Source organism: Heteronotia binoei, chromosome 9 (assembly GCF_032191835.1).
Source record: "Heteronotia binoei isolate CCM8104 ecotype False Entrance Well chromosome 9, APGP_CSIRO_Hbin_v1, whole genome shotgun sequence".
Lineage (NCBI taxonomy): Eukaryota > Metazoa > Chordata > Lepidosauria > Squamata > Gekkonidae > Heteronotia > Heteronotia binoei.
In genome coordinates this window covers 79,964,502-79,990,359 of record NC_083231.1, presented here as the reverse complement: position 1 = coordinate 79,990,359, position 25,858 = coordinate 79,964,502, and the positions used below count along the sequence as shown (strand labels likewise).

General features: G+C 42.2%; 1 protein-coding gene across 6 annotated transcripts in view; it reads right to left on the bottom strand.

The window, feature by feature from the left end:
* Positions 1–25,858, bottom strand: part of PRDM5 (PR/SET domain 5) — a 137,438-nt gene that overhangs the window by 24,519 nt on the left and 87,061 nt on the right. For all 6 annotated transcript variants that reach the window (XM_060246844.1, XM_060246848.1, XM_060246845.1 and 3 more), the window contains one exon: positions 2,639–2,724. In XM_060246844.1, the coding sequence (XP_060102827.1) occupies positions 2,639–2,724 (86 nt within the window). The remainder of the gene's footprint in view (positions 1–2,638; positions 2,725–25,858) is intronic.

Genomic DNA, 25,858 nt, shown 5'->3' with positions numbered 1-25,858 from the left:
GACATCTTCACTTTCTGTAGTCTTGTAAATAGCTTTCTTTCAGAGCATATGGAGTGAAGGATGAAATGTTTTGGCAGATGTGTGTGTTTTATTCTGTGTGCCATTTTTACATTACTGAGGGAGTATCATATTGTTTTTTTATGTGTTTCTTGCTTTGATCACCACCTTCAGTTTAAGGAGATGAGGTGAGCTAGGAATATTTAAATAAATAAACATTTTGCTTCACAGCGACTAAGACAGAAGGTATAGTCCAACAGATTGCAGTAGTTCCCATTACCTAAATAACCCATAATAGGGAAATGCTTTACTGTTCTCACGGAGGAAGAGCAATGATAGACCACAGGCACACAGATCTTGGGCTTCCCTTAAGATACTTGAAATTCTAACATTAATTGCAACATTCATGAAAATAATATGATGGTTATGTTATAGTATCCAGTGCTAAAAGTAATTAATTAACAAGGACTGTTGTGCTTGCTATCCATTGAAGAGCAGGGTGCAAAATTCATCCGCTGTTTACTGCCATCAATGGCATGCATCTGCTGAATCCAGCATATATGGCCTAAATGTAGTACAGTGAAACCAGAAATTACAGAAAATTCAAACAGACATCAGTTTGGAGTTTGAAATGCCTAGACTTTGAGACAGATATCTGTAGGATGGTGAAGGCAATAACTGAATTCATATAGCTTTGATGAAAATAAACTTGTTGAACATTTCATGACAGTTTCATAGTTCTTGAAAGGTGATTTTTACTCAGCTACACACTGAAAAACTACAGGACAGCCTTGCACAGTACAATCTTATTCAGAGTTACATCCTTCTAAGTTCATTGTAGTTAGTTGACTAACTCTGCTTAGAACTGTACAGCTATTCAGTCAGCTGCTTCAAGAGTAAGCTCCGCTCTGATTTGTGTTCTTTTTGATTTAATCTGAAGTCAGTGCATGCTCCAGAACTAGGTAACGTTATTTTGAAATGTGGTGAGAAGTTACACAAAAGGCATAAACAAGCTTGACTGGTAGACTTTAGAATTCCAGAATACAAGCAACATGACAAGTCTACACTTGAAGAGTTCAGACATCTGTCTTTATTTTGTATATTTTAAATCACATTTAGCATGGCTGTGAGGATTTCCAATCATTTATTTGTTACAAGGGACGAGGTGTGTGGCAGAGCACCTTATCTGACTATCAGTCACGATATCTCAAATACATTCAAGCCATCACAGACACATTACATCCTTCAAAACCTCACCGGTTGAATTATCACTCTCATACAAAAAGTGTGTAAACAAACATTTAACACACAGTTTATAGTAAGTCCATATAGCAAAATAATAGAATGGATACCCACACGATGCACCCCCAGACTGTTTTCTAAAGTCACGTCTCAGAGGCACTGCCTTCAGCTGCTTCCTACAGTTCAGAATCTGGGTGGAGACAAGGGCATCATTCTGCACAACTTTTCACAAAGAGTTCAAAAGACCGTATTTCCTGGATTTCCTACGATTTCGTTGGTTTCACCCTTCGTCAGTCTTCTCTCAATGCTGTTTTAACTGGAGCCACAGTACAAAGAATTCAATCACGGATCAACGCGTACATGCTCAAGTCTCTGCTACTGGCTCTAAACTGCAAGAAGCGGCTGAAGACAGTTCCTCTGAGACGTGACTTTAGAAAACAGTCCGGGGGAGCATCGTGTGGGTGTTCGTTCTATTATTTTGCTGTATACTTAACTGTGTACGAAATGTTTCTTTATACACTTTTTGTGTGAGAGTGATAACTCAACCGGTGAGGTTTTGAAGGATATATTGTGCTTAATACACCGGTAACTGTGCTATTGTATCACAGAACACATGGCTTGAGTGTCTGAGGAAGTCCCCAGTTTTCTATTTCTCAAGTGAGGACATGTGGATTGAAATGTAAACACTGTCATGCTATGAAAGGATAGATTCCATTTTAGCATCTAATTTAGTGTTACACAGTGCTTATAGAAAACTGAAAGCCTAATTCTCTGGCCAGCTTACCTGAACAAATGTTCTCATGCCACACTTTATGTAAGACACAGCGCCATCCTTACACTCTCCTTAGTTCAATGATATCACAATGAATTTAGAAAGGTACCACTCTGCTTAGGATGGCACTGGAAAAATACTCCAGATTTTCTGGCCATTTTCCCTTCCAAAAAGAAGTGCGAGGAACTCTCAGACAGCAGACAGGAAGGTAATATCAACTGCTGCAATCAGCCTCTGGACTTCTTTTGACCCTTGTGTCTTGAAGGAGAAAAAAAATGGCTGGAGGATCCAGCACAATGCCCTCTTTTGTCTCTCTTCAGCCTTTCCTGAATTGTGAATACTGAATTAAATCTATGGAGAAGCAGGACCTCTCCAGATATATACCAAGCTGCTACTTATTAATATCAGAACTGTAAGTATTGTCACAGTGTCCATTCCGATGTATTAGGCAGTGTGAAGGTTGAATAGTATCTTATTGAGCGTGTCCTGCTCAGGTTCCTTTTGTAGATTGTCTTATTATTCTACTATTCTACCACTTCCTTTCCTCACAAGCAACACAGACTTGGAAAGTTTACATTGCCAAATACACAGCTCCAGTACAAGATCAGTTAAAAGAGCCATACTTACTCTTGTGTGGGTACGGATGTGCATTTTTAATCCATCATTCTTGCTGAAAGCTTTATCGCAGTAAGGGCACTGGTAGGGACGTTCACCTAAGAGATAAGCATCAGACTTTAAAAATGCAGCATAATGAGAACACAGTTCTGGCTAAGAATATCAAGAAAGCAGACAATGTGTAGGTGTCAAAGGGAGATATAGTTTGGTGAGCAGACAATAATATAGTACATATTTATCACTTTCAGTGGTCAAAAAGCTTCACATATGTTATCACAGTAATCCTGCTAACAGTCTTCTAATATTTCACAGTGTAGATGAACTGGAGTTGTGAGAGAATGTGAGTTCTAGTGAGTTCATGGCTGAGATGAGATCTGAACTAGTGACATCACAAAATACAGCTCATTCTCTTAGCCATTGCTATACAAACTACCATTAACATAAGCTTAATTCACATTAAGGCCATATTTCAGGTGGACTGTCAGTTGTGTCAGAGTTATGGGAAACACTGTCTACATAGTTAGTCAGACAGAGGATAGGTCCATCAATGGCAACTAGCCATGGTGACTAAAAGGAATCTCCAAATTCAAAGATAGCAAACCTCTACTAGTGTTAGGAGGCAACATCAGTGGAAAGATATGTCAATGTCCTATTTCTGGGCCCTGGCTGACACATATGTAAAATAGGATGCTGTGGACTAGATGGATCATGGGTCTGATCCAGCAAGACTCATTATATTCACATGTCCCTGCAGCACATAATCACATGGGAATGATTCACATGTTTCAGGCTATGGATATGAAAGGAGGTTGTTGAGGCTGAGAAATCTAAGTTTTTAGGGGTCCAGACAAGAGAAACAAAAATCTACATCATGGAAGACTACATCAAAAGTACCACATTCAGCTGCTTGATGTTATCATAATGAGATATGACTATATATACAAATGTAATCCATCCCATACTCTTGGGGACAACTGAGTTGGCTAGGGTGACTTCTTTTGTGGTCAGTTTATGGTCACTTTTGTAGATAGTCATTAACTGTTCTCAAAGTACAGTATGTTTCCCTCATCTCACAGCTGTTCATCATTAGAGCCATCTGGGTGTCACCATCCATTTTAATTACTCCAATCCATTCCCTTCATGTGTCTCATTTAACTAAAAGCAGACCTTCTGGGTTTTGTGGTTGGTTCTGCTGTGCAACTTTTAGAAGTCCTTAGCAGGTCAAAACATACCCTGCCCCAAAGAATATGGACTGGTAACATAATTTAAAGCAATAAAAATATAACAGGCAATTTTCTTGGATGGCTGACAATAACTGGTAATTTCTATTCCATTTTTTAAAAAGAACCCTCAAATAAATAGCAAAGTTCTTTGTTAAGGCCAGTCAACTAGAGCAATTCTTTAAAAGAAGCCATCATTGATAACAGCACAATTAATCCACAACATAATTTAGCTAGAGCTATCTATGCTCTGGCTGAATCTAAACTAGGCTACTGTGATTCATTGTATGTGAAACTGATTCTAAAGACTACTTAGAAACAGGAGTGTCAAACTCATTTCTTATGAGATATGACATAAATGGGACTTTGTTGGCCAGCCATGTGTGTCATAAAATGTAATGCCAGTTAGCAGAGATATTCCATATATTCCATTGGGCCCCCACATTAGGAAGGGTATGTGTTAAAACTATTTTTTCTACAAAACAGGAATTACTTGAGTTTGCAGCAATCTGTATTTTAACTGGTTGGTCCCAAACCTCCCCCGTCAACCCTTAAAAGATGCCTGCCTAAAATGAAAAGATGGAGAAATAATGGGATTTGGCAATGCAATTTTTGAAATAAAAGATCCAAGAGAGGCATAAAGATCATAGCAGAAACTAAAAATATAAATGCTCAGCACCTAGAACCCAGGGGAATATACCAAATGGCTGAGCACTGCAAACTTCTCTCTCCCCCCACCTCCCAGCCTAGGTCTACTCAAAATGGGAGTAGCTCTCCGGATTCTTAGGGGTATTTTAAACGGGGTGGTTTGAGATAATAACCTTGGTTGTCTTCTTCAACACTTGTTCTGCTATTCCACTGGAGCCCCACACTAGTAGATGGTGTGTTAAAGCTAATATTTTATCTGCAAAATTTGAGTTCTTTAGTTTGTAGAATTCTATATTTTAACTGGTTGGTCCCAAACCTAACACCCCCCCCCCCCCAAAAAAAAAAAACCCTAAAAAGATGCCTGCCTCAAATGGAATGGTGGGGGAATAGTGGGATTTGGCAATTTAATTTTTGAACTAAAACAACAAGAAGAAGCACAAGGATCACAGCAGAAGGACCCCTTGGGGTCATGACAGAAGGATGCCTTGGGATCCCTACCTGTAAGGAGGAGGACAGAGGCTGGGAGCAGTGGCTGAGAGGCAAAAAGGAATGCACTCAAAGGCCTAGCAAGTTGGCAAGTTTGGCAGCCCTAGCTTGTACTCCTTGTACTCAAAGGCAGCTTGACCTCAGAAGGGTGAGTACAGGCAGGGGAGGTGATGGAGTAGGGAGGGAAGAGAGCCCCACTCATGGGCCAGATTAAACCTGTGGCCAGGCCAGTCATGGTTTGACACCTCAGACTTAGAAGAGCAGTAACATAAGTTTTCTTCTATGGTCTACTGATATACATATTTTGTTTTGGAGGTTTTATGTCTTTGACTCTTAGGTGTTTTCATATTACCCACTAGACTGTTGTTATGGCTGCTGCTTTAAAAAAAAGAAACCCCTCCTCTTTATGCTGTACTGCCAATTTTATTCTCTAGCATTAACTGCTAGTGTTTAATTTTTTTTAAAGTGTTTTTACTGCCAGCATGGTCAGTGCTAGACTAAAAATAAGGAGCCTGGGTTTAAATCCCCATGTAACATGAAACTTACAGGATGACCTTGGGCCAAATATTCTCCCCTGAGCCCAAACTACTTCACAAGGTTGTTATGAAGATCAACAGATGAGGGAATAGCCATGTATCCCCCCTTGAGCTCTTGGGAGGAAGAATGGGGCAAACATGCACTAGATGATCAATCTATCAGTGTTTCTATTGAATGCTGGAAATTGCTTTGTATGTTTTACATAGTTGGTGCAGTCATGATGGTGGAAAGTACCATCAAGTCACAGCTGACTTATGTGGTGACCTCTCATGGGGTTTTCAAGGCAAGAGACATTCCAAGGCGGTTTGCCATTGCCCTTCTCTGCGTCACCACCCTGGTATCCTTGGAGGTCTCCCATCCAAATGTTAGCCAGGGCTGACCCTGCTTAGCTTCTGAGATATGATGAGACTGGTCTAGCCTGGGCTATCCAGGTCAGGGCTGGTGGAATCTGAAGTATATTAAATAATCAATAAATAAATATCCATGAGAGGCAAGATATGAACCGCACCTCCGTATGCAGTTAGCAACAACTGGGCATTTAGTTTGCCCTGATGTAAGGGGAACACAGCCTGGATATTTTTAATGCTCTCATCCTCAGGATAAAGCCACTTGCAGAAACAAACAGAGGTGGCAGAAGCCTGTGGCGTATCCTATAAAAGGCTGTTGTTTTTCATCTTCCCCCTCCTCTTCCCCTGCCTTACTTCATTAAGTCAGAATATAAAGATTTGGGCCAAGATTTTTAACAAGGCCTGCAAGCTGTCCCAATGTGCTCTGATAGACCAATTTCACATCTGTTTGTGAAAATGTGACACTATCTTTCATGACCTCTAGTGTCACTAATCCATGCTGTCATCCTTTGGATACTGCAGGAGCTGTTGGGACTCAAGCATTTAATTAATCCAATTGACATTTTTATGTTTGGAGGCTTTTGCATTTCAAGGGAAAAGTTTGGAAACGTTTGGAAGCAGATGAGTGGTGACAGGCCAGTGCTGCTACCTTCTCCCTTCATTCTTTGTAGAGTGGAGGGTTTTGGGTTTTTTAAAAGAAAATTTAACTGGTTGGCTGAAGGCTGGTCCGAACGCTGTTAATAATGTCCTTCCTATATTAATCTTGGTGTTTATAGCTTTTGAAGAATGTGCGTTTAAACAGCTTTCAACAGATGCCAGTGGAAGTGACACTGTCATCTGATAGCAACTTGTTATACCTGATGTGGTCTGCTTCAGATCATCCATCATAGACCTGCACCTAATTACTTGGTTATTCTGTTCATGATTTATTTTTTTTCTGATAGTTTAAGTTTTTATTTCCTCATCATTTATTTCTCAGTTTTTGACAATAATCTCCAGCATTCTTAGTGGACTAACAAAAGGTTTATCACTGTGCCTGAAATATGTTGTCACCAATTCTTTAAACAAAGAATAACAATCACATAGAAATAAACTGTTGATGTGGGAGCCCATGTTTGAGCCTACCTGACAATGAAACCAACACCAAGCTATAAGTATGTTTCTTAAACTTGCTTCTTCCTGTACAAGGGCAAAAACTGGCAAACTGAGCAATCTATCCACTAAATGACCTGACCAAACCACAATCTGAGGAGAAACTGGTTTCCTCTACTGTGCAGGTACAAAAATGCCTAGAAGGCATAAAGAAATAAATCCTATCAACCATGATCACTGCACAACTGCAAAACTGCTTGTCTTGGCATTTGAGATGGGCCGTGAACAGTGGGATGAGTGAAAAGGCCCAAGGGTTGACTCATCGAGAGGGTGCTGCCAACTTAAAGATATTTCACCCAGTGAACACATTTGAAGTGAAGTTCTCAGCATGTGTTCTTCCTTTATTTGAATAGGGTTGCTTTCCTAGCCTTTTAGAAACTATATTGACCTGGATCTTATGAACCATGAATGGATTCACAGAATAGACCTTTACAAGTTTCCCTTTGTACTAGTTCCCCTCAAGCCCTATCAAAAGCTACTCCTAGGAGACGTGGGATCCCTGGATATGGAGTGGATGCAGTATGGGTAGCAGTGGCTAAAGGAAAGCTAGCAGAAACTTCCCCACTCCTCACTTTCTATGAACTTGCACAATGATTAGCCGATTTCCCCCTTCCAGCTGCTTCCTCCCATATCATGTCCCCATCCCAGAGGGTCTCTTATATGAACTCTGCTCTATTCAGTCCACAGGATCTAAGCAATTCCTTAATATCCTTGTATGTATACAGAGAACACCAAACAGAAATCTTTGTTGTTCCTAAGCAGTGTATGCAGGCTGCATGACCAAAGGATTATGCTCTCAGATTTAAGGCTCTATTTAGCTGAAAATCTGTAAGTTTTAATTGCTATGGCAACCAAGTGTTTGTTCAGGAAAAGAATGAATATCAAAATGGAATACTTTATTTAAACCAGGCCATCTTTTCTTAGTGATTTAAATTGTGTCTGACAGTGCAATCCTATGCAGTGTTGCTCTAGTCTAAGCCCACTGATTTCAATATGCATAGCCTAGAGTTACACTGCATAGGACTGCATTGTTAAATTGACTTGCTTTTCTGATTACTTGCAATAGAGCAGATTCTCAGCATATGGTGTCTGGCTTACAGGTAGACTGATTCTCTTCTGACATCACACATTTCAACACATTATTCTTTTAAGGTGAAATTGTAATGATGGATGCCAGTCAAGAGAAAAACAAGTACACTATTTTTCTGAGGGTTTTTTGAAGAAAAATGGCATACATATGGAAAACTTTGCTGATGCATATTTTTTTTATAACTGAAATCATTAAAAAGAAAGTTAAAGGAGCTTTGTATTTTGAAATTTATCTGTAATCGAAATACAATTACAAACACTGAGATCAATTAATCTATAGCTAATACTGAAAGATTCATAAATGGGAACATCTAGCAGTGGCAGAAATCCATCTGCTGCATTTTTTTTATTTTTTCCCAAAAATAATATGATTATTTTGATGCAAGAGATGAATTCCACATTAGCAGTTGTTTTAGTTAGCGACCCGCACAATGACACCTTTGAAACTAACAGATTCAGTATGGCATAAACTTTATTGGACTAAAACTACTGAATAAAGTCTTCTACAATCCACAAAATGTTATGCCATAATGAATTTGTTAATATTTAAGGTACCAGAAGACCACTGGTTTCATTTTAAATAAAGTTGCCTTCAGATATATTCAAAGACTTCATATTTGTTGGCTTAGTTATAGATTTGTTAGAAACCAACGAATTCACAGAAATTCATGAATTTCAAGAATTGTATCACACCACCATAGAATGAGCTGTGGTGGTGGTAAACATTTCAACTTATTTATACTGGAAACTGTCAGAATGATTGAAAGTAAAATACTGCATGGATTACTAAATCCCAGGAACATTTCTGTATGTGAGAACCTGGACTGTAAAAATGATCCAACAGAGCAGAGCAAGTTTACAGAAAGCTACCCTCCCATCCACGTTGCTACTGCTGCTGCACTCCTCCCTACTGTTCTTGACACACAGGAAGCACATTGGAAACCTGAAGATGGAGTCAGCAGAACCTCACTACCACCACCTTTCCCATGAGTGCCCTCTGTCAATTCTCCTCTCTAGCTAAAGCCCAGCATACCTCATTCCAAGCTATTCCTTCGAATCCTCCAATAGTCAGGAGTGGATTTTCAAGGATATGGAGGAGGAAGAATGTCAGACTAGCAGCAACTGCCATTACCCTCCATTTGCAATTCAGCAGGACCCAAACCCACTGACTGATGTCATGTATCCCCAAATACAGGCACAAGGAACTCCATTATCACACAATTCTATAACAGTAAACTGTGTTCACTGTGGTATTACAAATGTTTTACATGGTGCTCAGTGATTAACTGTACAGTCCTAATCAGATTTACAGCCTTGTGCCCATTGAAGTTAATGAGTTAATGTAACTCTGTTTAGGATCATATTGCAGGTTTGCTCGGGTATTTTTTTTACTATTTGATTGTCAACATACATTATTTATGATAAAAGAGAAGTCCAACATAAAAAATTTAATCTTTAGCTCATATATTTTCTCATCAGAGTGCTCACTAAATCAGACTAAGGTAACATAAACTTTCATATCCAGACCTATAATAAGCCAATAATGCCAAACCACAGCTCAACATATATCTGGCTAAATCAAGATAATTTTTCTAGGCAGAAGGTCACTGAGGGTGAGAGAAAGAAGGCCATCTGGATTGCACATTCAATATTCTCTGCCCGGTGATCAATAGAACAGACCAGAAAGAAAGCTAGAAGAAAGTTTTTCTAATCAGAGATAGTGTGTGAGGTGATGACAGAAGCAATAGCAAGTCTGAATGGGCAAAAGGTTAGGGTAAAATTGAACAGTATTCTGTGCTTGGAAGGTACTCAAGACTTTATAAGGTATACAGATGTGTTTGCACATTTACAAAATGCCTCAAAAATTATTTACACCAATAGAACCCCTGTTGCAATTATTGTGAATTGATTTATTTGGGATCATCACTCCGGATACATATTTATATAAAGAAAGATTCATAGGGTTTTATTATTTGAAAGGAAAATCTTAAGTAAAAATAAGTCAGAATCCTTATCTTTATAGAATGGGACATGTTTATGTCCTTTGTACCTGTGTTTTCAAACAATTTATAACCCAGTTTCCTAAACAATCTGGGAAACCCTATGGACATGGGTAATCAGAAGCAAAAAATTCCGGAGTTATATTTTTAATATAAATGAAGACTGGTGACACTCAGTGAAGACAGATGACCTGAAGATTGTAATAACTGAGGTTTGCATAAGGGCTTGGTGATAATTTCATTATGTAAATTTCTCATAAAATGCAGCGGGGATTAAAGAAGCAAATCTTAACTCTCAAATAATTCCAAAACATAATAAATATATATCATTCATCTCAATTCCAGCTAAATACTGTGCTTGAACATATTCTGGTTTTTAAAAAAACTGAGACTGGGGAGTGTGGTCATTACAGTTTTCTTAAATTTGTAAGGATTTGGAATTCAGACATCTTAAAAGAAACACCAAAAGGCAGCATGACACTAAACAATCTCAAATTACAGCACACAAATAAACAAGGTCTAATTTAATTCTAATGCAATCTTGGTTCCAATAAAGTCAATATGTGGCTGCCTGTTTACTACAAAAGAAACAACCCTACACACTTAGCATATCTTTCGTTTTAACCAATTTATTGATAGCATATGGTTACAGAACTTAATTTCCCTTCGTTGCTTCAATACTAACCCATATGACTTTTCAATCCCCCCTCCCTCCAATATAGACTTCCCCGAGGTTATAGATTCTAATTCAATACTAAAGATACATCTGACTAATCAAAATTCGTTATATAAATATTTCCCCCCCTTCTTGCTTCTTCGTTTCCCCCCCCCCCCCATTATTACTAAAAAATTGTCCAATGTCTTCTTACATTCGACTCTTTCTCTATGTATTCTTTAAACTTCCTCCACTCTTTTTTAAATATCTCCAAATCATAGTCTCTTAATGTTCTAGTTAATTTATCCATTTCACTCCACGATAGAACTTTCATAGTCCAATCCCATTTATCCGGTATTTTTTCTTGCTTCCAAAGCTGCGCATACAATGTCCTAGCAGCTGATAGCAGGTACCAAATTAGAGTCCTATCCACACTTAGCATATCTTTAAAGGTCTAAAAGCTTGATGAAGTTAAGTAAGCTTCTTGGCAACTGAAGCATATATTATTTGAAAATGTCAAATTTTCTTCAGTGACCCTGTCTTCTTCCACTCAAGTGGACTTAGACTACTATCTAAGAGCAAGCCAGGATCTGACAAAGGGTTGGATCTAACAAGCTATTCAGAAGATTTAAAAAGTGGTCCTCTGACCTGCAAAAAAGCTATGCTGGTGATCATGGGACCTGCACAGACAAAAAACATGGGGTAGAGCAGGGGTGGCCAAACTGTGGCTTGGGAACTACATGTGGCTCTTTCACACATATTGTGTGGCTCTTGAAGCCCCCACCACCCTGTCAGCCAGCTTGGAGAAGGTATGTCTCTCTTTAAATCAGCTCTCCAAGCCAAGCCAGCAAGAGGCTTGGAGAATGCATTTAAAGTTACTTTCTTTCCACCTCTCCTCCAGTCTACTTGCCTACCTGCCTTCTGATCTGATGTTCGTGTCTTGCGGCTCTCAAACATCTGACATTTACTCTATGCGGCTTTTACTTTAAGCAAGTTTGGCCACCCCTGGGCTAGAGGTAGTGGTTACAACTGAAAAAGCTGGGTGGATCCAACCTAAGGAATTTACTTGTATTGTTTACATGTCATTTACATGTATTTAAAAATAAACTCTTATGGGCCCTTCTTCTTGGTTGTGTTTGTTTCTATGTTTTATTGTATTGCTAACCTATACATTTTAAATGTTATTTTAATGTTTAAATGTTTAACCCTTGATTGATGTTGACCCTCTTGGGAATCTTATCTGTGGCAGGGCTGCATACAATGTTTTAAATAAAACAAAAAAAATTAAGTACAGTTGGGGATGGAATCTGATTTTAATAAAAGTCTGAACAGATAAGGAGAGGTAAACTGTCTTGCACCTTTTCTTGATATGCTTTAAAAAAAATAGGGAGCTCTTTTTCTCCCAGCTTGATTGTAATACTGGAAATGAACTTGGCTGGGGGGGGGGGGGAATGCTTAAAGCAGTAGAACACAGCAAGCTAAGGAGGTAAAGGAGGCAGCTATGCACATGTTCCACAGCTCTCTACACACAACTCTCTACATGTTGACTGAACGTGGGTCAGAGCACACTGGCCTTGCCCCATGCCTCCACAGGATTGCTGCCCTGAGCATGGTGCCTGCACACAAAGGCAATGTTCATGCACACCCTCTCCCCATGATTGGGGATGCTGCTTTTTGAAAGTTTGTTATCATAAGAAGGCAGTATTTGAATGGACCCCACCTCTAGGCATAGGCACCATAACTCATGAACCAGCTCAGTAATCCTGCAGAAGCACAGGTAGTGGCCAGTTCACTCACACCTGCTTCTTTCTCTGCATATTCAGCCAATGTGCAGAAAGGTCATGTATTCAGAACTAATTTCAAAACACAGCCCATGGACTGCTTGAGCATATAGGGATTCCAGCCCCCATGGGGGACCTGGGGATCCTCCAGAATTCCAGCTAATCTCCAGACTACAGAGATCATTCCTCCTGGAGAAAATGGCTGTTCTGGAGGGTGGACTCTATGACATTGTACCCCACTGAGGTCCCTGTCCTCCCACAGAATCCACTCCCAAATCTCCAGGAGTTTCTCATCCTGGATTTGGCAACCCTACCCTGCCATCCCCTGCCAGTGGCCAGGAAGGACCTGGGAACCCTATTGGGCAGATATAGCAATAAAACACATGAATTCTACCCATCTAGTAATATCTTGTTTGGTCCTAAAAAGAGTTACATATGCAGTTAAGTTCACATTCATATTTGGAGAGAATCAATGCTCCTCATTCCCCCTTTATGAAAAGAAACATTAAAATCTGTGACCTTGATGAACCCAGCACTGGTTCTCTTTCCAGATCCTCACATTAATCTATCTATTAGGTGTTATAACTCATTTGATCTAAAGAAGTCACCAGCTATCAAGACAATCATCCTTTGAAAAAAGATCTCTCTCATCCACTGGTAGCAAAGCAACAGGAGGCTGACAGCTGCCTGAGACTTTGCAGGTATTTTTGAAGATTTAACTGTCACAGGAAGATAAACTAGACAATGATGTACGATCCAAAAGGGTTAGGAATGCAGAAGTCTTAACTTTGAGGCTTATTATAATGAAAGTATTTTTACAAGCAACAGATTCTTTTTGAAAAAAGATCACTCTTCGTTATGAAATGAGGTTTCAGGAACATCTGAGGGAATTTACTATGGCAGCAGCACAAGAGGTGAAGGAAAGCAAGCAATTCCAGTCAAAAGGACACTGTGATTGCAGCCAAATCTAAAAAAGAACCAATCAAATTATTTTATCAGTCAATTTTGCTAGTTTTCATATATTCTTATAAAGCCAATAGGTAATTAATAGTATGATTTGGCATCAATTTGTAAGTTGGTAGAAAAAAAGTAGTAGTGACAGACTTCACATTTCTGGGATCCAAGATCACTGCAGATGGTGATTGTAGCCATGAAATTAAAAGATGTTTGCTCCTTGGGAAACAGCTATGGCAAATCTGGGCAGTATAATAAAAAGTAGAGACATCACCCCGCCAACAAAAGTCCATATAGTCAAAGCGATGGTATTCCCAGAAGTAATGTATGGCTGTGAGAGCTGGACCATAAGAAAGGCCGAGCGCAGAAGAATAGATGCTTTTGAGATGTGGTGCTGGAGAAGACTCTTGAGAGTCCCTTGGACTGCAAGAAGATCAAATCAGTCAGTCCTAAGGGAAATCAACCCAGACTGTTCACTGGAAGGTCAGATGATGAAGCTGAAGCTCAAATACTTTGGCCACCAAATGAGAAGGGAGCACTCACTGGAGAAGATCCTGATGCTGGGAAAGACAGAAGGCAAAAGAAGAAGGGGACGACGAAAGATGAGATGGCTGGACAGCGTTACTGATGTAACTAACATGAATTTGAGCAGACTTCAAGGATGGTGGAAGACAGGAGGGCCTGGCGTGACTTTTCCATGGGTCACAAAGAGTCAGACTCGACTGTGCGACTGAACAACTAGAAAGAAGATATGAAATTAATTCATATGTTCTAACCAAATTCAAGAGACTTAAGTAGTAATAAAATTTAACACTGCAAGTATAAATGCATGCCTGAATGCAAACTGATCCCCCCATGCATTCAGCCTAGCAGTCTGCCTGACATAGTCTTGTTATATACACAGGGTTTTTTTTCTCCCATGGGGAATTTAACACATGAAACTGCCTTATACTGAATTCACCTACTCCAATTTTGCCTTGTTTGCCATGTATCAGCTTTCCAAATCTTAAAGGGCATTCAGAGATTCTTTAACTAAGGATGGATGAACCCAGGACTGTGACAGGCAACACTATCCATACATGTGCCACCCTCTGCCAATTATACACAGTACCTGAAGACTGAAGTGGTAAAGTCCATGGAAAACTTTTATCACTTAGGCTCAAATTAGATCAGACATGCATTTTACTTACAAAAACCTATAATCACACTACACATAATCCTCCTGATATGTACAATCACCATATTGCCTGAAAGGGCACTAGGCCTATTTTTCACAACACTATATGTGAACCAACCAACCGGTTGGTCTCCAGTCAGCTGAAGTTAAAGCTGCCTTCCAGGCAAAACTCCAGTCAAGAATTGAGGACCCCAGTTGCCCCACAGACCCTTCTCCAGAAGCACTCTGGGAACACCTAAAAACTACCGTCCTGCAGATCTCTGAAGAAGTCCTCAGGTTCTCCACAAGGAAGAACAAGGACTGGTTTGATGAGAACAATCAAGAGATCCAAGATTTACTGGCGAAAAAGAGATCTGCCTACCAAGCACATCTTGCTCAGCCCTCCTGTCCTGGGAAAAAAGCAACCTTTTGCGCTGTATGTAGCAACCTCCAGTGCAAGCTTCGAGACATTCAGAATGAGTGGTGGACCAAGCTTGCTGAGAGAACCCAGCTGTGTGCAGACACTGGTGATTTAAGAGGGTTCTACGAAGCCCTGAAGGCAGTATATGGTCCATCATATCAGACTCAGAGTCCCTTGCGTAGTGCAGACGGCCAAGTGCTCCTCACAGACAAGGCATCCATATTGAACCGGTGGTCGGAGTATTTTCAGGTTCTCTTCAGTGCCAACCGCGTAGTTCAAGATTTAGCAATTCACCTCACCCCACTTCAACCAGTGAAAACAGAGTTGGATGAGATCCCCACTCTAGAAGAGACTGTTAAAGCCATCAAGCAACTGAAAAGTGGCAAGGCAGCAGGAGTTGATGGAATTCCACCAGAGATCTGGAAGCATGGGGGCACAGTACTACATAGCTCACTTCACAAAGTACTTGTCACCTGCTGGGAACAAGGCAAATTACCACAGGACTTTCGCGATGCAATCATCATCACCCTATATAAGAACAAAGGGGAAAAGTCAGACTGCTCCAACTACCGGAGGATAACCCTGCTCTCCATCGCAGGCAAAATCCTTGCCAGAATACTCCTGAACAGACTGGTGCCCGCCATTGCAGAAGAACTCCTCCCAGAGAGCCAGTGCGGCTTCAGAGCTAACAGGAGCACCACCGACATGGTATTTGTTCTCAGGCAGCTCCAAGAGAAATGCAGGGAACAAAACAAGGCTCTGTATGTGACTTTTGTCGACCTTACCAAAGCTTTCGATACTGTTAGCAGGAAAGGCCTGTGGCAAATCTTGGAATGTTTAGGATGTCCCCCAAGGTTCCTCAGCATGATCATCCAGCTACACGAACGAGGCCAAGTCAGACACTGCAACGACCTCTCGGAGACCTTCCCAATAGGCAAAGGTGTAAAGCAAGGCTGCGTTCTCGCGCCAACTCTCTTTACGATCTTCTTTAGCATGATGCTTCAAAGAGCCGCAGTAGATCTAGATGATGACGATGGTGTCTACATCCGCTATCGCACCGATGGCAGCCTGTTCAACCTGAGGCGACTAAAGGCCCACTCCAAGACAATGGAAAAACTCATCCGAGAGCTACTGTTTGCTGATGATGCTGCACTCGTCTCCCACTCGGTATCAGCTCTGCAGCATATGATGTCCTGCTTTGCAGAGGCTGCCAAGCTATTCGGCCTAGAAGTTAGTCTGAAGAAGACAGAAGTTCTCCACCAGCCTGCGCCCCAGGAAGATTATCATCCTCCCTGCATCACTGTGGGTGAATCAGTTCTGAAGACAGTCCAGCAGTTCAGCTACCTGGGGTGCATCATCTCCTCAGATGCTAAGATCGACAAGGAGATCGACAACAGGCTGGCAAAGGCAAACCGTGCCTTTGGCCGACTGCACAAAAGAGTGTGGAGCAACAAGCATCTGAAAAAAGGCACAAAGATCAATGTTTACAAAGCGGTTGTGATGACAACCCTCATCTACGGCTCCGAATCGTGGGTTTTATACCGTCATCACCTGCGACTCCTTGAGCGCTTTCATCAGCGCTGCCTTCGCACCATCCTCAACATCCACTGGAGTGACTTTGTGACCAACACTGAAGTTCTCAAGCGGGCGGAGATTACCAGCATCGAGGCACTGCTGTTGAAGACGCAGCTGCGCTGGGCAGGGCATATTTCTAGGATGGAAAACCACCGCCTTCCCAAGATTGCCCTGTATGGCGAACTCTCCACCGGCCATCAGAGGGGCACCAAAGAAGAGGTACAAGGACTCCTTGAAGAAATCCCTTGGCACCTGTCGCATCAACCATCACCAGTGGTCTGACCTAGCCTCAGATCGCAAAGCATGGAGGCACACCATCCACCAGGCTGTCTCTTCCTTTGAGAACGCACGCATAGCTGGTCTTGAGGACAAAAGGAGATTGAGGAAGAATCGCACTGCTACAGCACCAACCCTAAATCAGACTTTTCCCTGCAGCCACTGTGGCCGGACCTGCCTGTCCCGCATTGGTCTTGTCAGCCACCAGCGAGCCTGCAGCAGATGTGGACTATTGCACCCTTCTTAAATCTTCGTTCGCGAAGCCAAGCTGAGAGAGAGAGATATGTGAACCAGAACCCTGGAAAATTGTGGCATGGCATGTGGAAAACATTAATCCCCCTTTCCCAGCACAACGGCCTCAAACTGTATCTTCCTTCTGCCCACAATCACTTTTTATAGTTTAAATACACATCCAGAGAGATGGTCACAGATCTTTAATGTCAAATGTAGACTGGCCCTTGGTTCTCTTTGTAAACAATAAACTAGCCCTGACACTCATGTACTATCATGCTTTGTGGTGTATGCGCCGAGTACATCTAAATTAGATTACTGCAATGCACTCTGTGTGGAGCTGCCAAAGTCTTTAGAAATTTCATTGCTGCAGATCCTGCAGCCAGGTTGGTTGTAGGGACCATATTACTCTAGTCTTGGCCCATCTTACACAGGCCCTCAATATTTTCCAGGAACAATTTAAGCTGCTGGTGTTGATCTTTAAAGCCCTATATGGTTTGGGACCAACATATCTGAAGGACTACCTACTCTCTTATGAACCTACCTATCCACTATGGTACTTTTCCAAGGTCCTGCATGGGTGCTCCCAGTTTCTGAGATTAGACTGGTGGCAATCTAGGAGAGGACCAAACCCCTGCAGTTCTCTTCCCAAGGTGGTTCATCTGTCCCCATTTGTTGCCACTCTACAGCAGTGGGTAAGGACTTTTTCATTTGGCGTTCCCTTACTGATTTTGTTCCTTCCTGCCCATTTTTGTTGTTTTTATGGTTTTATACGTAGTCTGCCTCTGGTTTAAATTGTTTTAATTATGTGTTTTGTTGGTTTTAATGTTTTTAAGATGTGATTTTATTATGGATGTTTTAACTTGTTAACTGCCTTGGTAGCCTTTATAAGGGGAGAAAGGCAGGATATAAATTTTGTAAAATAGGTCAATAAATAACCTTGCATCAAAGCCAGTGAATACTCCTGCTGATTTAAAATTAATCTGCCTTAGATTAATCTGGATAAAATTAATCTGAAAGCAAACATGCATCAGCCTTCTGAAGTGTTCTTTCACTGCATTCAGTTTCAAAGCAGAATTTAAAGGTTTTTATTTTGTATATTTCCATACTGTTTGTATGGAACAGGGAGCCCAAACCAGTTTACAAGAATAAAAGCCAATCACAGTACACTGTACATCAAATCACAATAAAAACAAATAAATTAATAAAAATACTCAAATAGCATAAAGCCACTAAAACCAGCAGAGTATAAATGGGATGATATTTTTGTTTGTTTGTTTGTTTGCTTGTTTGTTTTAAACCCTTGTGGTTAACCATAAAAAAGACCAGGAGACTCAGTGTACTGGAGCATTCACTTCTCCCCTGCATGAGTTCAACATGTTCTTGCTCCATTTTCTGTTCCCTCACACTGAGTTGTTTCCTGTAAGAGCTGTGCATTTTTAAATATTATTTGCATGTCAATTGTGAGCAAAGGAGCAAAGAAACAATATAATGTTTAAATAACATATTGCTTGTACAGAACAAGAAACAAATAAATTGGGAACAAAAGAAATAGGGAAAAGGAAGAAAGCCACAACTACAACGTGTATATGTGAATGAAAGACCTTCAGATATCTGTAAATCAGTCAGAACTGCTAGCCCATAATACCACTAAAATCGAAAATAACACAAAGACCAAATAACCAACAAGATCAGCATCAACTTAAATCAAACCAAAGCCCTCCTAAACAAGACTCTCTCAAACATTCCATGGGAATATAAAGCAGAGTGCAGCCAGCAAGCCTTACTTGGCAGAACCTTGAGGTACTCTGGTCCTGAACCATTTGGCAGTTTGAATTAGGCTTAGAAATGAAATGTAAACTAAAAAACCCCTGTGTTTCACATTCTCAAAGTAGCTAGTTCTTGACAACACCCAAGTAGCAATATTTTGAACCAGACACAATTTCTGAGAACTTTTCAAATACAGCCACATATAAATCTTACAAAGTTCAATCTGGAAGATACTAGAGCATGTATAAACACAGCAAGAGCTCTCCAAAAAAGGTCACAGAATGTATATCACGCTAAACTGATAAAAGCACACTTGGCCACACCCATTACCTAGACACCAAAATAAAAATGAAGCTGAGTCAAAGAGGAAACTGGAAAGCACTCCCTCTCCCCCATGGAATACCATTTCCAGATTCATTAGCACTCATAGCCAAAAGCACCTGTCTTCTTTTGATTATGCTTTATTGTGCTTATCATCCATCTTATCACTGACTCTAGACAATGTTTTCACAGGCTCATATCCTCCTTCAGGCCTGCTAAAATAGTGAGACAGAGTTAGACATTGTCCACATATTGATGACATAGCACCCCAAATCTCTGGATGATGTGCTCCAGTACTGTCATGTAGATTTTATCAGTACATCTGACAAACCTGTTTAAACAACAAAAATTCAGTGTGATCTCATCATTGCTATCTTAAGATAATATAATTTTGTCCATACAAACAAGGAATATCTCAGTAATTCAGCCACATACATCCCTTGCAGACTGTTTTGGGTAATTCATAGATCACTATGTTTCTCTATGAAACTATGAGCAATTGCCAAACAAGACAAACAATTCTGCTATTGCTTACACAATCAATTATCTTGAGGTGAACAGCAAAGTGAGTAAAATGGGCATAATCCTTTTCAGTTGACCTCATCACTTTGACCTAAATACATTCTGTGTGTAAACAGATCCAGATCTCAGAATACAGTATGTTTGAGAATTATTTTATTATAAAACTTCCATTAGAAAAGGCCTCCATTAGGAAAAAAAACATATTGGATTTGGTTTTGGTTACTAAAGTGACTGTCAGGCATCACTATACTTCAGAAATGAATTATGTTAGGTCATCTTGTGACAAGGGGCTTAGATGGCCTGTGGTCCCTCCCTGCTGAACTGGACTGTACAGAAAAGTCCCGCTAGTCCTGAATGACCAGTTTTCCTGGGAGGAAAGCTGATAAATAAAAGGGGTAGGGGAGTTCCCAGGTTACTGTTTGAAAGACTGTCATCCAGAAAAACGACACAATTCAAAGAAACAATGGAGCTGTCCCCAACATAACCTTACAAATTAGATATGAGCTTAGCCTGTTCAATGTAGAAAAATAAATAATGAGAGATAGATAGATAGATAGATAGATAGATAGATAGATAGATAGATAGATAGATAGATAGATAGATAGATAGATATCATCATCATCATCTATCTCACTATACATACACACACACACCACACACACACAGTACAGTACAGTACAGTAAAAATGTATTGCATAAAACCATTGGCCATTGAAATTGCAGCAACTTACAAGATAAAAGCAGTCAAGGACTCTAAGATTAACATATTAGATTATTCAAAATCTTAGTTACATACAGCAACTTCATGATTCCATAATCAGGCTCTAATAGTCTAGTTAACAGCATCATTTTATTATCTACTGGATATTGCCTTTGCCCTGATTTTACTAGCAGCCAAAGCAAAAAGTGCTACCTTATAAGAAACTGTAGAGTCAATATCTGATAATAGAAATATTAATATATTTTATTATAAAATATTAATATTATTAACTTATTCATATCAGAGGCAAAATACAATTGATTTGTTATTTCAGTCAGAAACTTGCGTCACACAAACATACATACACTATGGGGCTTTTTTGCAGAAAAAGTTCAGCAGGAACTCATTTGCATATTAGGCCACACTCAGGTTACTTTCCACATATCGACACAGAACAATACAGTGCCATCAGCTGCATTTCATTGATGTGTGCTCTCACACAGCCCAGTGAGAGACCTTGTTTCGCACACACCCCCAAACATGGTCAGAGAGAGAGAGCCACGTGTGGTGGAGCAGGCAGCAGCAAGCCCAGCTTATCCTGGGAAGCAGCACTCATGGGTGGCTCCACATCTCTTGCTCTCTTTGCAAGCCTTCTGGAGGCTGGAGGCAGCAGAGAGGACAAGAGGATGGAGTGTGTGGTCTGGGAGCACATGCTTGCCTAGTGCCTTCCCTCTGTGGGAGACCTTTTTTTTTTTGAGCTGGCCGAAACTGCGTTCCTGTGCATTCCTGCTCAAAAAATGTTAATAATTATACAACATCAAATCAAAAACATTACATGTGAAAATGTGATATATAGGAATGTACATTGCAAACATAAATGAGTTGGTCTATGATTTAAAAAAAAATAAACCTAAACAAATGTTACTGCTTAATAGATTGCATTAATAACTTTAATTTGGTGTAGTGGTTAAGAGCCAGTTTGGTGTAGTGGTTAAGTGTGCGGACTCTTATCTGGGAGAACCGGGTTTGATTCCCCACTCCTCCACTTGCACCTCCTGGCATGGCCTTGGGTCACAGAGGTTGTCCTTGAAAGGGCAGCTGCTGTGAGAGCTCTCTCAGCCCCACCCACCTCACAGGGTGTCTGTTGTGGGGGAGGAAGGTAAAGGAGATTGTGAGCCGCTCTGAGACTCTTCGGAGTGGAGGGCGGGATATAAATCCAATATCTTCTTCTTCTTCTTCTTTAGATGCTAGATATACTATAACTGGAAACCAGAGTTTCACAAATTTAGAATCAACATAAGTAGTATATATCAAGGGGACTTTGAGATCAAGCTGTAATTATGAGAATCATTAATATATTGAAATTATTTTCAGTGTTAGATACTATGTTAATATTAAAAGAAGTCAGAGGTATTGGTACTACCAGCTGTTGAGCTGGTGCCCACTGGGAGCTGATGACTGGCCTGGGGATTCCGGTACTCCTGGGGAGGGGAAGGTATGACGGTGGGAACAGGCAGATTTATAGGCGAAGGGGGCTGAGACATAGTGGTGCTCGGCCACCTTCCAGCCTGTGTCCCATCCCGATGGTGACAGGTAGTGTAGCCAGACGAATGTACTCGCCTCCGTCACTGGTGTTATGTAACGCCAGGTCCATCAATAATAAGACCATGATCCTTCGGGATTTCCTGCTGGAGCAGGATGTGGACCTGGCTTGCGTGACCGAGACCTGGGTGCAGGATGGGGAGACTGTGACTCTCTCCCAGATGACCCCCCCGGGATACTCAGTCTTTCACCAGTCCCAGACTAGCGGGCGGGGGGGGAGGAGTGGCATTGTTCATACGAGAGGCTTACTCCTTCAGGGCACTCCCGGCCCCGGAGATTCCAGGCGTTGAATGTGCCGGCCTGATGTAGGACGTTGGGGAGGGGTTGGCGTTCTGGCTGGTATACCGACCACCTAACGCACCGGCCAGCGCCTTACCATCCCTAGTGGAGGCGGCGGCGGGCTGGGCGTTGGAGTACCCTAGGCTATTGGTCTTGGGTGACTTCAACGTCCATGCCGACGACGCGGCTTCCAGTCAGGCGTTGGACCTAGTGTCATCCATGGCGACACTGGGACTCTCCCAGGTTGTTACAATGCCCACTCATCAGGCGGGACACACGTTAGACCTGGTCTTTGTGGTGGGAGTTTTAGTGGACGATATTGCTACTATAGCAGTGCCATGGTCGGATCACTATGCCCTTAAGGCTCGTGTGGATGTATCACCCCAACCCTGTTTAGGCGGAGAGCGTATTTTAGCTTGCCCGCGGAGCCTGATGTACCCGGAATGGTTCCTAACGGCTCTACGGGATGTCTGGCCCACTGGCGACTCCCTGGATGACCTGGTAGAGTCCTGGAATGATGGACTCTTTAGGGTCATTGAGGAGGTCGCACCTAGGCGCCCTCTGCGCCCCCGTTCGAAGCCGTCACCCTGGTTTAACCAGGGGTTACGGCAACAAAAACGGGGGCTCAGACGACTAGAGAGACAATGGCGGCGTACTCGAGACGAAGCGACTCAAACATCCTATAGAGAGAGTTTGAAATCCTATGAGATGGCAATCAAAGCCGCAAAGAAAACATACTTTGCGACTAAGATTGCGTCCGCAACTTCACGCCCGGCACAATTGTTTGATATAATTCGGAACCTTACGACACTGCCACAAGGCAGACCAAATTCTATTGAATTGGAGATTGGCTGTGAGGCTTTTGCGAAATTCTTTGCGGACAAGATCGCGTCACTCCGCCCCGACCCCCCATATTGAGACAGTTAGTGAAACCGAGGCTCCGGGCCTGTCTTCGGATTGTGTTCTGGATGGCTTCGGCCCCCTCAGCCTGGAGGAAGTTGACAAGATTCTCTTATCTGCACGCCCAACAACCTGTAATCTGGACCCTTGCCCCTCCTGGCTTATTAAATCTTGCCAGAGGGAGCTTAGATATCCTATACGGGATATCATAAATAGATCCCTGATGGAAGGGCATTTTCCAACGCCGCTCAAAGAGGCAGTGGTCCGCCCCCTCTTAAAAAAACCAACTTTAGACCCGGCCCAATTGGCGCACTATCGGCCGGTCTCAAACTTGCCCTTTTTGGGCAAGCTTATCGAGAGGGCAGTGGCGATGCAGTTACAGACTTTCCTGGAGGATGCTTCCGTCCTCGACCCACTTCAGTCCGGCTTTCGCCCGGGTCACGGAACGGAGACGGTGTTGGTCGCCCTGGTAGATGACCTCCAACGGCATCTGGATCGGGGCGGCTCGGCGGTGCTGATGTTGTTGGACCTGTCGGCGGCGTTTGACACGGTCGACCATCGGTTACTGACCTGCCGCCTCACAGACGCGGGGATTCAGGGGTTGGCTTTACAGTGGCTTTCCTCTTTCCTCAAAGGTCAGGGACAAAGGGTCGTGATCGGGGGTGAGCTATCCCAGAGGAGAATGCTTGATTGCGGAGTGCCTCAGGGGGCAGTTCTCTCCCCGATGCTATTCAACATCTATATGCGTCCCCTTGCCCAGATTGCTCGAAGGTACGAGCTGGGCTGTCACCAGTATGCTGATGACACCCAGCTCTATCTACTTATGGACGGCCGACCAGTCTCCGCCCCAGAAAATCTAGACCGGGCATTACAGGAAGTGGCTGGGTGGCTCAGACTGAGCGGGCTGAAGCTAAATCCAGCAAAGACAGAGGTCCTTTGCTTGGGTCGTCAGGGCCCAGGGAGGGAAATCCCCCTACCAGCTTTTGAGGATGCGCCGCTGATAGCGGCGGACAAGGTCAAAAGCCTGGGGGTACTATTGGAGCCCTCCTTAACGATGGAGGCTCAGATAGCAGCCACTGCCAAGTCCGCATTTTTTCACCTTAGGCGGGCAAAGCAGTTGGCCCTCTTCCTGGAACGTGACGATCTAGCAACAGTGATCCATGCCACGGTCACCTCGAGGTTGGACTACTGCAATGCTCTCTACATGGGGCTGCCTTTGTGCCGAACCCGAAAGCTGCAGCTAGTGCAGAATGCCGCGGTCCGGCTGTTGTTAGGGCTCCCAAGAAGGGAGCACATCCGGCCGGGGCTCCGGGACCTGCACTGGCTGCCGATAGCTTACCGAGTCCGGTACAAGGTGCTGGTTATTACCTTTAAAGCCCTATATGGCCTAGGACCTGCCTACCTGAAGGACCGTCTCTCCCCGCATGTTCCCCAGAGAGTACTGAGATCAGGAACTCAAAATCTCCTAGATATCTACAGGCCAAAGGAAGCCCGCTTAAAATCGACAAGGGACCGGGCCTTTTCTATTATGGCCCCCTCCTGGTGGAACCAGCTGCCGGAAGAGGTGAGGGCCCTGCGGGCCCTCGCCCAGTTCCGCAGGGCCTGTAAGACAACCCTCTTCCGGCTGGCCTATGACTAGCTGGTACAAGAAACTGAGCGTAGTTATACTGGATGTCTGCTGCCCCCAATGTTTTAAATGGTTCAATGTTTTAAATGGTTTAATGTTTTAAATGGTTTAATGTTTAAATTTAATGCTCTATGTTTAATGCCTATTTATGTCAGATTCATGTGTTGTAAGCCGCCCTGAGCCACTTGTTGGGAAGGGCGGGATAGAAGTCATAAAATAAATAAATAAATAAATAAATAAATGAAAAATGAAAAAATAAAAAAATAAAACACATACTTTCATACTTTTGAAAGCTGAAGTATGACTGAAGTTTGGCTGGACATAAATAATCCTTTCCCCTCCCCTCCAAAAGGGTAATATTGACTAGGGATCAAATTTGCCCTTTTGGAGAGGAGGGGAAAGGATAATTTAAGGTCATCATTAGGAGGAAGTGTTCTACTAGTGTAGGAGATAAATGCTTCCTCTGACCAAAAAAAACCTGAGCTGGTATAAACTGAGTGAAGAATGGCACTCCTAGCAAATTAAAGCAAGTCTGAAGGAGAGTCTAGAATGAGTTGCCCACAGTAGTGCCCATGGCCATCATGGCACACACTGAAACCTTTCCACGTGCCCAGCAAGTGTTTTTTAGAAAGTAGGTGGGGCCAGAAGATCTGATGAGCTGTGTAAATTAAAAGCACATTGTTTTGATGACAGCTGCCACTGCTGTTTTGGCTTTATTCTCTCATATTCCTTTCCCCCCATGTATTTTTAACATTTTGTTCCCTGCACTTGGGCTTCCTCTGTGTGTGTGGAGGTTCCACCTCCTATGGTGGCCATTCTGTGGCTAGCTCCACCTAAATAATAAAACTTTTTATTTATACCCCGCCCTCCCCGCCTAGGCAGGCTCAGGGCGGCTAACAAGACATGGTAAAACCATGATACAAATAAAACAATATATAATATAATTAATAATTTAAACAGTAAAACAAAAAAAAAAAGTATGA